General features: G+C 46.7%; 1 protein-coding gene across 1 annotated transcript; it reads left to right on the top strand.

Moving 5' to 3' along the window:
* The first annotated feature begins 10,602 nt into the window (after positions 1 to 10,602).
* On the top strand, positions 10,603 to 14,556 carry LOC120514101 (2-epi-5-epi-valiolone synthase-like). Its single transcript, XM_039734231.1, has 4 exons — positions 10,603 to 11,295; positions 12,673 to 12,906; positions 13,558 to 13,810; positions 14,417 to 14,556. Exons 1-4 carry the CDS (start codon positions 10,603 to 10,605, stop codon positions 14,554 to 14,556), a joined length of 1,320 nt encoding a protein of 439 aa, XP_039590165.1.

Genomic DNA, 14,556 nt, shown 5'->3' with positions numbered 1-14,556 from the left:
AGCCTGACTCTGCTTTCAACTCCTTCAGCATCCCCCGGGATGGGCTCAGGTGAAGATTTTCTGGGGGAGAATAAAAAAAGACATTTTGATATTATGATAATAACCAAAATCTGAGCCCAACTCCTTCAGCATCCCCCGGGATGGGCTCAGGTGAAGATTTTCTGGGGGGGAATAAAAAAAAGACATTTTGATATTATTATAATAACCAAAATCTGAGCATCCAGCATAAAAAGCAGCAACCAAGAGGGAACTCCTGGAAAACCTCCATCTGTGCATGACCATGAAAAATTAGCCCAGAAGCATCACAAGTATCCTAAATTCCAGTCCTAAGAGAACCTTGTTTGGCAATAAGCACATCTCAGTGCTGGCAGCCACCCCAGTCATAGGAGCTTGGGAAGGAGGGAACATGAGACTAAAGGAAAGAATTCCCCACTGTTCAACCCCAAACCTTTCCCATTTTCAGCTGGTCCCAGACAGATCTCTATCTATCTGCAGCTTTGGAGTGATTTACTCCGTTTACCCTGGCCAGGTTTTGTTCAGTTCTACAATTATTAGTTTTGTTCCAGCCAAAAATTAGGTTTCTTTGCAGAACAGGGGAAAATATATAAAATCTAATTTTTTTTATAAGACAGGGGGAAAAAAAATGTTTTTCCTCACAAAGTGCTCAGAAAGCAGGGTGCCTCCAGATAACAGGGGAAAATATATAAAATCTAATTTTTTTTATAAGACAGGGGGAAAAAAATGTTTTTCTTCACAAAGTTCTCAGAAAGCAGGGTGCCTCCAGACGCTATTTCACAGAAGTCAGGCCTGTGACAATGACTCTGGATGAAGTGAGATGTTACCTATTACATAGGGAAGGCAATAGAGGACTGGAAGCAGCCCATAGCCTCCAGACAGCTTAGATTACCCTATGTGAAGAAAGTAACCACCTGAAATGGATGGTGATCATTCTTTGGGCCAGAATTTGGAGCCATTTCAGTGGATTTTTTTCCTCCAGCTGTCCCCCTCCACTCCTCAGTAAAATGAGAAAGAATTCATAACCCGTGTCAGCCACAGTCAGATAATCCAAGACTCAAAGAGTAGAACATTTCCTATAACCTCTTTTCTGCCCCTCACAAATGCTTTAACAACTTTAATAAGATAATGTATAGCTATTATCCTACAGCAAGTGTAAGTCAAACAACTATCAGCTATTATTTCAGCAACAGAGAGAACGCTCAGCGTTCCCATAATCCACAGCCTGGAACAGTTTACACATTGTCAATTTTAGACAGAACTGGCTTTTTCCACATATCAAAATGTACACTGATAAATGGGAATTGTTTAGCAGACCCCACACGGCTGGGTAATATAATGTAGCTCAAAAAAGAATAATGAGGGTATCAGTTGGACTTCTGAATTAATGATACCTTAAATTAGTTTAATTAATTAGTTTAGTTACCAGAGTAATTTAGTTAGCAGATTAATTAATGTTTGTTGAGTGCTTGGAGATAAAAGCCACACATAAAGGCTGTTATTAGAGGGTGGATCCAGAGGTGCAGGTTTTCCTCACTCTTTATTTATCCCAGCACCAGCTGGATCCAGGGGCTCACTCTCTGAGCCTTCCAGCAAGCACAGTGTGGAGGTTGGTGTTCCCCAGGGATTGCTCCAACTCAGACACTGACAGCCAGCAATCAGTTGGGAGAATATCTCCAAAAATTTACACTTAAAGTTTTTTGTTCTCACCTCCTTTCCTGCAGGCTGTGGGCTCACACACACTTCCATGCACACTTTGCTACACGTTTGGGTGATTCCACTTCCTGCTGCTGTCCCCCATGTTTCTGGCATGTTCTGGACAGAAAATCTGGCAAGATATTCGTCCCATCACAGACAAAAGCACCAGGCTACCTCTGGGAAGCTGCCATTGCATCCAGGTAAGGGTCTAGTCCAAGAGCAACATCAAGAGCTTTTTGTAAGTAATTCCTGAGCTGTTCAGGTACATGAGGGTCATTGAGGGCTATTTCTTTGGCTTTGAGAAGGTTCTCAGCAATGTGCCCAGCCGGAGTTTCTGAAATGGAAATTAAAAGGGAGAATAATGATTTTGTAACTGCTCAATCAGTGGAAGTGGAGTTTAAAGTACATAAGCACAGGGCTGCTTTTTTTAAATACAAAATATAGGGGTTTGATGGGCTATGAAAACAATCACAAAAACCTTTGCAAACTAAAAACGTCCTATACTTCTGACAGATTTTTGCTGCATGCATTCTCCCTTTTTCCCCTCAGAGCTGATCAAGAATAAGAATGTTTTAAACACATGAATTTTGTTTTTAAAGACAAAACAAACATCAAACATCCAATACAAACATCAAACACCAAGGACTGCATATAAACCTTGCTCCTCCAGGTCCAATTTTCCTTGAAGGAAAGAGAGTGCTTTCTAAAACTGGTCTTGCCAAACCAGGCAGGAGATGCAGGCAGTGGGTGAAGCTTTGTAAAAAGGAGGATTTTTGTGTCAATGGGATGTACAAGTGTCCCCAGTCTGTGTCTGTGCCAGGGAGGCTGCTGTGCACTACACATGTCATCATTTCTGAAATGTGGAAACCTCTCCAAGATCCAGATCACCAATGCTGCCCATGGCACTGAACCTGCCCTGAGATCCCAGAAAACCTTCATGGCAGCAATCCACCATGGATCACAGCAAGCTGTGGCCCCAGAGGGCGAGGCACGGTCCAGAGGAACTCCCCCACTCCTCCAGTGTGAGAGCACGTGCTGGGTTATGAAAGCACCTGTGAGACACAGGCCAAGAGGCTGGGGTGGAGCGGAGTGCCCCTGGCAGGGTTTTATTGCCTGGGATAGAAAGGCTGCAGAGAACTACATGGAGTGAGTGAAAAAAGGACATCTCTTCTACTTCTGTAAAAAAGCATTACAGTACCTGAAGGGAGCCTGCAAGAAGGATGAAGAGAGACCATTTGCAAGGCATGTGGTGGCAGGACAAGGGGAATGGCTTAAGACAGAAAGAGATAGGTTTATGTTAGCTATTAGGGAGAAATTCTACTCTGAGAGGGTGATGAGACCCTGGCACAGGGTGCCCAGAGCAGCTGTGGCTGCCCCTGGATCCCTGAAAGTGTCCAAGGCCAGGCTGGATGGGGCTTGGAGCAGCCTGGGACAGTGGAAGGTATCCCTGCCATGGCAGGGAGATGGAATGTGATGGGTTTTAAGATCTTGTCAAACCAGCCCATTTCAAACCAGACTCTGTGATACAACGCCATGATTTCATCTCATCCCAATCTCTAACTGTCAGGGGCAGGTTTTATCTGTTCCAGCAGTTTTATAAATAATTGCAGCTGCAGGAATTTTCCCAAACCATGCTGGCTGCTGACCTCAGCCCAGCTGCACTTCCAGTGAAGAGGACACAAACTCTTCTTGCAGCATTTCCACCACTACAAGAGGAAGCATCCCTGGGCTCCCACTGCTCAGCTGGAGAGTGCTGGAGGTGAAGATCTGCTCATCCTCCCTGCCAAGCACTTTTTGCTAATTTAGGGGTAAAAACATGTTTATAATCCATGTAGGCTTTCAGTAATCATCATGTTCTGCTTCTGGATAAGTAACAGACAGGGATTGCCTGTCACACAAAGGGGAGGAAAGAAGACTTACCCTCAGCGGTTTTGTAAGCTGTGTTATAACACCAAACATGAGAGCCAAGAGGTGCTGCAGGGAGGGGGTGCAGGCAGGGCATGCCAGGGGCAGCCCTCCATCCAAGCTTACACAACCTTTGCAGGGAGTGCTGCATTTTGTGCAGCTTGGTGATGCTTTGGGCCAACAGCAGAGGTCAGAATTGCCCTCATTTATGCAAGCACCAGACAAGTCAGAGCAGAGCTCAGGGCTGGCTGCCCGGCCCAAGGCCCTGAGCACTAAGGTGAGCTAAACTTTATGTAACTACTTTTTTTTTTTTTAAGGTTATTCCAGGAAAAAGTGCTTCATTTCAATGCAGAGCTCTACACAATCCCAGAAAAACTGCTGGAGTATATTAAGCACTATATCAGATTTCCTGACTGTGTCCCTATGCACAGACATCTCTTTCCATTTCCCATCTAGTTGTACATTATCATCAATAGGAGAAAAGAAAAACAGCTCACTCAGAGGAAGAAAATGATGAAAATAGCCCTTCCATGAAAGAGCAGGAAAGGGCTGCTTTAAGTCTCCAGCAGCTTCATAAAGAAAGAAAAGGTGGCAATTCTTAAAATGGACCATTCTTGATAGCAGAATGATTCCCAGCATCTTCCTGGGCAGGTGCTGAGAGCACAGCCACCCTGTTTTACAACTAAGCTGAACAGTAAATTGCAGCTTCTACTCTGTCTGAAATCAGGAACTTTTGATTCAGACCAAAGTCAGGATTGCAAGGTTGTACATGTGGGATTTCAGTGTCCCCTGAGCAGACAGGCAGTGCAGTGCCATGGAGGGACCTGCTGCTCCAGAATCACAATTAAACTCTGCAGTTCATGCTCAGATGGCACTTTTTAGGTGGAGAAAAGAGGAGAACACTTCATTGTTTGCAGGGGGCCACCCTGAAGGATGCACATAGACAAGAAGACAATCTGGATTTGGCAAAAACAAAGCAAAAACACGAGACCAAAAAGAACAAATCTTTGGTTCCCATTTTAGGGCTATCCTCATTTCACCTTCCAGGCTCTGGATCTGTTTTGCAGCCCCAGCAATGCCTTCCAAAGAGCCCCCCTCCCCAGCCAGGGCCGAGCACTGAACCTGATCCACCTGAACTCTTTGCTGCCAGACTGTTTGGTGCTCCTGTGCCAAGCCCTTTGGCAGGAGCTGCTCAGTGCTAAGCACTTGGAAATTCAGTCTGCCAAAACCATCCCCAAGAGCTCCAGCCATCATATTCACCAAGGCACCTCAGGCACTGACAGCAGCTTATCCCAACCCTCAGCTCTTTGCCTTGGTGTATAAACACATGTCCCAGCACAGGGCTTGTCATGGCCCTTGTGGGGACAGGGGTGGGTGGGCAGCGTGGCCAAAAGCAGAGTGACCATCAGACATTGCAGGGGGCATGTCCCAGCAGAGCTCAGCCTGCCCAGCCTTAGCCTCAGCATCCACAGTGCCAGAGCCTGCAGCAAAGCAGCAGTGATGGCCTGGGGACAGGCAGCAGCTTAGGGATGGAGTGGGTGCTTGAGGAAGCAGCCAGAGGATGCTGCTGCTCATGGCATGAACCAGTGATCTGAACTCTGACTGAAATTCAGGGGAATGCAAGGAAAATGTACACTAGCTGATGCATTTTCTACAGGTACAGGTTCTACTGCTAGAAAATAAGTTGAAAAGCTGAATCTCCCCAGAGCTCCATTAGGGAGAGAAATTATTTCTAAAACAAGCATGACAACCCATCAGAAATTATTCACAGCCAAAGCTCTCTTGACATTGCAAGCATCCACCACCCCACCATTCCTTTCTCCTGGGACTGTCCCACTCCTTCCAGTCCTGGTTCCTGCAAACCCAGCTCCTGTGCTGAGCCTCTCTCCTCTCCCTGACAAACCCACCCTCTGCTCCTTGCTGCCAAGCCACAGGGCCTGCAGGTACCCTCTCCATGGGGCAGGTGGGGACCCAGGACCAGGGCATCACACGGTGTCCCTGCTGTCACACCGCTCTCCCAGAGCTCCCCACCCCACACAGGGAGTTTACCTGAAGGGTTATTCATGTTCCTTCTTGTCCCCTGGTCTCAGAGGGTGCTGTGGTGGGTTTGCTGCCTCTGCAGAGCAGGAGGTTGGTGCTTGGGTGCCTGGTGAGGGGACAAAGTCTCCTCCCTCAATCACCAGGGCAAAGCTCCAGCCCTGGGGAGAGGCTGCCTGGGAAGGATGGCTCCAGGCTGGGGCTGCACCCTCCTGTCCCACCCAGAGCACAAGCAGCAGGTGAGATCCAACAGCATCTGACATGAGAAAGGCACAACAAAAGAGCCGACTTTCAGTGCCTCTGCTTTACATAAGAGCAAGTTCACATCCTGACCTTGGGAAGCTGCTGGCTCTCAAGAAAGTAATTGGCAGTTTCATAACCTTCTAGTTACATATCACAGACATGCCCCGGCTAAACCACCAGGTATGGGGCCAAAAATGCCCCAGGACTCTGAACCCCAGATTGTCTACAAGTGGTCCTTAGCCACAAGGTCACCACAGCACAGCCACACATTGGAGTAGCCCCTGGTCTGGGGGCCAAGTTTCTGCACAGGCTGGGGCTGGTACCAGTTGGTCTGTGCCCCAAGAAAGGGTCCCAGGAATGGACTGGTTGAGGGAGGCATCAGGAGCAAGCAGTGGGAACATCCCAGGTATCCCAAAGGCTGTGGTGGCCTGCAGCAGAGCTGGGCAGAAAGGGCTGGTGAGGAGTTAAAGCAAAGTCCTTAAAGAGCGTGTGATGGAGCTGAGCTGCGCTGGCCATCTCCTCTTCATTCAGATGAAACACAACTGAAGGTAATGAGGAAATATGGACTGCCCCATAACCAAAACAGCATCTGTCACCTCTGGGGGGTATCACCCTGGGCTCATTCACTCACGGACAGACTCAATGCACCTGCAAAGTGTGCAGAGAGAGCCCAGGGCTGGGCAGGGGAGGTGAACAGGCTGGGGGAGCTCACACTGCCCCTCACTGCCCCTGACTCCTGGCAGCCCCTCTGCAAGATGGAAGTAAAGAGACATGGCAGTCATTGGTGCTGGCAAGCAGCTGGATTGTGGAAAGTTAATTTGTCAGCTTCTCAAATGTAACAGAAGATATCTCAGTGTCCTCAGAATACAATAGGGAAGTATAAATAGAAAATAAGCAAATACACACGATGAAGGAGTAAAAGAAAAGCAAATAAAAGAAGTCTCAAAGCTGACTGTATTGTTATTAATTAAAACAAATAAACAAGATTAATAAACCAGACCTCCTGGCATACCTAAGATTGTTCTATTTTATGACTTAGTAAATAACAAACTGCATTAGAATTGCAGTTCCTGCAGAAAGCAATAAAAATTGTGTTTAGATTGGGAGTTAAAATTTCAGACGAGTATTTGGTAAACAGGCTACGAGCTTTAGTGTGACATCTAATTCACACACACTAGCTTTAAGGTGACTTTGGGAAAGTTGTTTTACTTCTGAGACTGTATTTTCTTCTTATACAAAATGGGGTTAACAGCCTGTCCTCTTTAAAAAGCACTTTGCCATCTGGAGATGAAGCCAGCAGTGAGGACTGGAGTCAGGAGCTAGACACTTCTTGGAGCAGGGCTACATGGCTTTGGAGATTTTTCTTGCAGCTCTTTCTCAATATTAATTTTGAGATAGATGAAGGTTCCAAAGTGAGTTTGGCTGCAATTAAGCCTTCAAAGCAATGACACAGAGTTGTCCAATGGGTTCTTTAAGACCCATTTTTTCCCCTCTCTGCTTTTGCATCTGATTTTGGTTTTCTTGATCTTTGTTTCTGAACAAGGACAGCTTTCAGAAACACGTCTGAGAAGGTGGCAAAGACAGGTTTGTGCCTTCAGGCACTACTGGTGAAATCAAAGGAAGATCTTCCTCTGCTCAGCACACAGAGCTGAGTGCCAAGGGAATACTTTGTGTGGCAACCTGAGCCTGAGGCCCTCCAAAAGCCCCAGCTGGAAGATCACATGGAAAAGTGAATTGTGCATCCCCCAGTCACGTGGGGATCAAAACCCAGCTCATGTCCCAAACAGCCCTTCAGGAGATAAACGCTCTCTGATAATTTTTTTAAACCCACCACAAAAGCTAAAATATCCATTATATATATAGTTTTGTTCCTCAATTCAAGAAAATCCCAGGAATGTGAACTCAAAAGAGGTTTAACCAGCTGGTATTGATCCCCATGCTTCTGCTCCTGTCTCATCCCATAAGAGCAGCATAGAGCTGCAGCCAGATCAGAGGCTCTGCTCAGCAAAGGAGATTCCTGAATGATGTGAAGAATCACACAAACTGCCTTTCATAACTTTAAATTTGCTGTAGGGCATCATGTTGGAAGTAAATGTATGCACTTCTGTTGTACATCTTAAGCATTATAAAAGCAGCTGATTACACAACCCCATCCTGGTAGTCGCACGTGTCTTCAAACATTCCTGCCACCCCTAACATGCATCCCAGATTAGGTAATCTCAGTTTTGTAATTAGTCTCTCACATGGAGACGAGACCTCCCCTCCTGATGCCTGGTCACCCTGCAGCCTTTAAAAAGCACCTGAAAGGCACCCAGTGATGGGAGATCTCTGGGTAGGGAGATTTCACCTTCTGGAAGCATGCTGGTGACAGAAGAGGCGTGTGCTGCAGCAGTCCCAGGAGCCACCATGCCCCAGGAGCCCCGGCAGACGGATTTCCAGCTGGTGAGAATCAAGAGCACGTGGAGCCGAATCAAGAAGGGAGAAGCCCTTTCCAACGATGAGGACGAGGTCACTCTGTCTGAGGCAACAATGTGAGTATAGGAAGGGGCCTGTGTTGCTCTGGCTGGCCAAACTGGGCTGTCTTCTTGGTGGGATGGAAAAACCGTCTTGGGTGCCATGGCGGCTTCAACCCGCAATGACGGAATTACAGAATTATAGAATAGTTCAGGCTGGAAGGAATCTTTGAAGGTCATCTAATCCAAACCCCTGAGATGGGCACTAGACCAGGGTTCTCCAAGCCCTGTCCAACCTGACCTATGTGTACAAACCTGGGAACATGGCTTTGGAACATGGGTAGTATGGCAGCACGGGCGGTTGCAGCGCTCCTTGACACAGCTCAGAGTTACAGAGGGAATTTTATCAATAGCCTCCATTTTTGTAGACAGGAATTTTCTTTAAACTTCTGAAAAGCTTACGCAGGGACATCTGTGTGCTGCACTTGGGCTCATTTTCTCCAGTTCTGTGAAAATTCAATCTGTGTGCGCGCAAAATCTCACGCCAAGGCATGGGAGACAGATGGGTTTATAGAGGTGGTTGCAGACAAATGAAATGGGTAGGTGGGAAAAATAAACTGTCACTGACAGGAGCAAAACCCTTAACACATCCCTCAAACTGCAGAAGTCACCTAATGCTGCTTCAGATAGAGCAAAGACAAAACTTTCCCCCAGGGATACACACAGCTCTTTGCTGATAGTACATCTCTCCAGCTAATTATCTTTTAATTACAGCATGCTCCTTTTCACAAGCACATGGAGCTCCATTCATGATGCAGATCTTTTTTAATACGGCTCTCTTCTGCATGTCAGAAGTTTTCCAGCCTTTGTCATGCTCAGATTTTAATGGCACAAGTCTAACCCTTTTGTCAGCCAGGTCAGAGGGACCTTCACCAGCGCTGGCAGTGACCACACATGAGCATCAGGCAGAGCTGCAGCAGATAGAGCAGGACTTTGGCAGACCCAGAAACAGCCTGATGGACCTCAGTTAATAGAAGGATGAATCTAGGGCCCAAGAACACATAGAAAAATCCTCAGCTGACATATGCTCCCACAAGGGCAGGTTCAGCCCCAAATTCCCTATGATTTTCACAGAGCAGAGGGGTTGCAATGGGTACTGGTTGCAACATCCAGCACCCAAAGCTGATTCCACCAAGAAATATTCCAAACCATCCTGTCTCTTAGAAGGGTCACACACCAGACATGAATGCACATGGAGTTAAGTACAGCTATAGGATGTTACATTGAAATGTACACAACAATGCTTTTTCTGATACCATATTTGAAAAGCCCAGAAGAAATTTTCTGGAAGGTGTAAATCCTCACTGGTTTTCTTTAACAGCTATGGAGTTTAAGGGCTTAGAGTCTTTAACAGTTCAAGACTTAGAAACAATTTGGTAAAGAAAGCAGAGAAGCATCTATTTTGACCTCTAAGTGAATGTTCAGGCATGTGAAAAGAAATTGGGCATGTAGAGAAATCTGATTATCCAATGAATATCACAGAAAGTCATTTTTTACCAAAATGCAGCTCAAAAACCAGTCTTACATAAAATGCCTTTTGTTTTTTCCCTACTTTGCCCATCCCACAGAAAAAAGGAGTTGTAGGACTATGTTTTTCATTAGTTTAGAAAGATAACTAATTTTGGCTTTTATTTACCCTTGAAAACTCCAATGTGGAAATGTTTCCCAATCCCCAAACCATTTTCTTTCTCTCTCCAGGAGCATTTCCTATTTCTATCACACCTATTTAGAGGTAGAGGTCTGCTAGCTTAACTAAGGCATTGTAGAAACACTGGTCTGAATGGAGATGTGTGTCTGTGTATAGATAGACAGAAATAAATTAACTCCTACCACCCAGATACACCATCAGAGGATGCTCCTTCCATAAATGTGGAAAATTTTGGCAACGTCTTCTCTTCCCCACTCCCTTTCTGAAAGCTGAGATGATTGGGCTGGATCATTCTTTACGGGGTTTCAACTTCTAGCATGAAAAACATGTCCCAGCCCTTCGAGACTGTATCTTTTTAATGCTGTGTAGAAATTCAGACATATAACTCTTCATTAAGACTTTGGAGAGCTTCTCCATGAATAAAATTGCTGAGCCCTGATACCCAGGGGGTATCCCACCCTCACATCCCCATGTTTCTTCAGTGCACAGGCAGGGTACTCCACATTCTTCAACTCCCAGCTACATCCTTAAACTAGCTCAGACATGCAAAGGTCAAACCAGGAATACAGTGATTTCAAACCATGTTTTCTGTTCCTTGCCAGAGGTGAATGCATCTCCGAAGGTGGGATTTCCTGGATCGTTGAAGCTCCCATCTATTTTTGCTACAAAGTGGTAGAAACATACAACATCCTGGAACCCTCTAACACCACTCTGCTCTGGGGCCACATCACTGACCCCCAGCAGACAGAGCTGGGCACGGCCAGCAAGAGGAAACTGCGGCGCTTCATCGTCATAGACGAAGTCGTCGACAAACTTTACGGCTCCAAAGTCAGAGAATACTTCGAGCAGAACAACGTCCAGCACAAAATCCTCGCCCTGCCGACCACTGAGGAGACAAAATCCATGGACTTGGTGCTGAACATCTTGCACGAGGTCCAGAGCTTCAGCCTGGACCGGCGGACGGAGCCCATCATCGCCATCGGCGGGGGCGTGTGCCTGGACATCGTCGGCCTCGCTGCGTCGCTCTACAGGAGACGCACCCCCTACATTCGGGTCCCCACCACCCTCCTCTCCTACGTGGATGCCAGCGTGGGGGCCAAGAACGGGGTGAACTTTCTGCAGTGTAAGAACAAGCTCGGGGGCTACACGCCACCCGTGGCGAGTTTCCTGGACAGATCCTTCCTGCAGAGCATCCCTCGGCGACACATCTCCAACGGCCTCGGGGAAATTTTAAAGGTATGACCTTCTGCAGCTGCAGCTTTCAAAACTGAAAAGTCATGCAATGGTTTGGGTTGGAAGGGACCTTTTGAGGTCACCAAATCCAATCCCCCTGTGATGAGCAGGGATAACTTTAACTTGCTCAGGTTGCTCAAAGCCCCACCTAACATGTTCTTAAGTGTTTCCAGAAATGGGGCAGGAATCTACCAGTCCCTGGAAAACTCATTCCAGGGTTTCATTACCCCCCTTGTAAAAAATTTGTTCCTCACAACTAGCCTGATTCTATATTCTTTCAGTTTAAACCACTATCCCTGTTCTAGCACAACAGGCTCTACTAAAAAGTCTGTCCTCATCTTTCTTTCCCCTTTTAAGTATTGGAAAGTAAAATGTCCAGCAGCATCCATGGTATTGTATAAAAAACTTAGAGGACTCAAAGTGGGCCATTGAGGGTGCATGAGGACTTTTAACTATCATTGAATCTATATATAGTTTTTTTACAGCTGCTAAATTTGTTAGAACATCCCTTACACTCAGTGTCCAGTGCTAACCCTGCAGAGGAAACGCCAAAACTCACAGCCAGAAACAGCAAAAACTCACAGGAAACACAGCAAAGCCATGGAAGAAAAGCCTCATCTTTCCATTGAGGCTGATCCATAGCACTCTGTAATGAACTCCTGGCAGAGAATCTGAGGCTCATTATGCTGGGGATTAATAATCTGCAAGATCATTTGCACCCACCTCAGTGGGTATGTCGAGTGTGGTCAATCAATCTCCTGCGAGGCAAATTCTACTTCTAAAATTACCTGGAAAGTGCATAGTAAATGGCTTTATGTCTGGAGAGCTTTGGAAACTTTTGATAAAGCAGACTTCAAGCTATTAAAGTGTATTAGAGATGAGTTCATCAACAGCACTTTTCAGTGCTTGCACAGTGAGAAATCCCCAGGATATCTGGAGGTTTCTGGCAGGCACTGTGAAACCCTCAGGTCACCATTCCCCACTGCAGGGTGGGGCTAATGCCTGAGTCAGAGACGGAAAAAATATGTACTTCTAACAAGACATCACTTCTAAGCCCTCATATTTGCTATACTGCAGTGTTTTCCCTCCTTCCTTTGCCCAAAGAGCAGCTCCACTGGTCCCCACCACCCAGTCCTTGTCCTGGGAAGGGCCACCATCCAGTCCCAAGTTTCCTTCCAGGCACACAAATAACCAAAGTTCATTACAAACAACCTGCTGGGCTATGGGAGCACGTAGCAAACCCCCAGCATGGGCAGAGCTGCCCAGCAGCAGGGGAACTAGTGTATAACATGTTATTGCAGTCCAATCTACTGAAACACTCAAGTTTCCAACAGCACATACAAGGATCAATTATCCTTAATTATCTCTTCTTTGTCCCAGATGGCCCTCATGAAACACAAAGGGCTGTTTGACCTGCTCAAGAACCATGGAAAATACCTACTGGATACTAAGTTCCAGTCTTGCAACAGCTTTGTTCACCAAGGAGATGCTGCACTGCAGACTACCAGGATTGCCATTGAGACCATGCTGGAAGAGCTGGCTCCCAACCTCTGGGAGGATGACCTGGACAGACTGGTTGATTTTGGCCACCTTATTAGCCCAGAGCTAGAAATGGTGAGTGACAAACTTTATATTGCAATATCCCCTTCAAAGACAAAATTAAAAAATTCAATAGGCTTCATTAAAACCTTGTGAAAAGGAGTTGAAACTCCAGATTTGCACATGCTAGCTCACCCAACAATCCGGCCTGGTATCAAAGGGACTCCTTCTCCTGCCCTGTTTCCCCCACAACTCCACTCATTTCTAATTCAGACCTCAATCCAGTTGTTGCTTCTTACTGGGCACTTACTGAAGCTCAAAGAAAACCAGATTGCAGTGAAGCCACTGGAAGTCACCAACACAAACTGTAACAGCAGCAAGGCACGGAGGCCATAGCCCGTATTGCTGGGGAGAAATTGCCATTGAGGAATGAGGGGGGACACCTACATCTTATCCACTACCCAGAGCTCAACCCTCCATCTCATGGCGCTCTATCAGTGATTTAGATGAGAGAATTAGATCCTAGATCCCTATGGGAGCTTTTAGCTGCGATTAATCACGTGTAAAGCGGATCATCCTAGCAACCCATAAATCACAAGACGCCAACATCCAGCAAGCGCAGTGAGTCAAATGTCGATTTGCAGGGACACTTTTAGCAATAAACCCCACTTGTTTCCTCTTTGCCACCCCAAACCCGCTCTGCCACCCACCTTTGCTGTGCTGCAGAGGGTTCTGCCGTCGCTGATGCACGGGGAAGCTGTGAACGTCGACATGGCATTCATGACGTACGTGGCCCACGCGCGCGGGCTGCTGGGCGCCGAGGAGAAGGAGCAGATCCTGCAGTGCATGCGGGGCCTGGAGCTGCCGGTGTGGCACGGCGGCTGCAGCTGGGCCCTCATCCAGAGAGCCCTGCGGGAGCGCCTCAAGCACAGCGGGGGACAGCTGAGGATGCCCCTGCCCACCGGCCTCGGCGTGGCAGGTACAGCCCCAGGGAGCCCAGGCAGTGGCAGCCTGGGAAATGTGGTCTGCGGTTGGCAGCTGGGCATTTCTTGCATTTCTTGCACTCTTTTTCGCATCTCGGTAAACCCATCGAGAGACAGGATCCCTCCTGTGTACCAGCCCCAGAACTCCGTTAAGGAATGAGGTCTAATTGATTGCATTATGGTTAACCAATTCGTTTTGCAAAGGGAAATGCAGTGCTCTGGCAGACAAACCAGCAAGGGAAAAAGAGAATAATAATTCCTCTGCTATACTTGAAAATACCTGTTAAATATCCTTGGCAAAAGGAATTTAATTTTTTACTGTGCCTAGAAATAATATTTGCAAACTAAATCATATCTGTTCAATATGAGGGATGAAATACTCACAATATTTAAAAATAAAAGCTAACCAACCCCTAGCTCAGAAGCAATGCATGGTTGTGATCTCTGCCATCTCTTTCCTTTTCACACTATTTCCATGAAGCTCAGTCTACACACATAAGACAAAAGGCTCTCACAAACTGGAGCAACTCTGCCACAGTCAGTGTTTGCAGGCAGGAAAAGCTCCTCTGGATTTCCTATTAACCACAACTCTTATTTTCCAGACATATTCAATGACACCAGTGAAGAGACCCTGGAAAGAGCATACAAGCTGTGGGTCAAGGACTGCAAGATGGGGCTGGAAGAAGAGCTGCAAGCCCAAGATGATGGTCCTGCCCCAAGCCTGAGCTGTGTGCCACTGTAA

The sequence above is a fragment of the Passer montanus genome, unplaced genomic scaffold (assembly GCF_014805655.1).
Source record: "Passer montanus isolate IOZ18808 unplaced genomic scaffold, ASM1480565v1 scaffold9, whole genome shotgun sequence".
NCBI classification, from domain to species: Eukaryota; Metazoa; Chordata; class Aves; order Passeriformes; family Passeridae; genus Passer; species Passer montanus.
This window is presented reverse-complemented; position numbering and strand designations above follow the sequence as displayed.

Bases quoted from the DNA above. Each gene is read 5' to 3' on its own strand.
- LOC120514101 (XM_039734231.1), top strand. From the start codon at position 10,603: ATGCAAAGGTCAAACCAGGAATACAGTGATTTCAAACCATGTTTTCTG. The intron at 11,296-12,672 runs GTATGACCTTCT...TCTTTGTCCCAG, and splicing joins GCCTCGGGGAAATTTTAAAG to ATGGCCCTCATGAAACACAA. The intron at 12,907-13,557 runs GTGAGTGACAAA...GCTGTGCTGCAG, and splicing joins TTAGCCCAGAGCTAGAAATG to AGGGTTCTGCCGTCGCTGAT.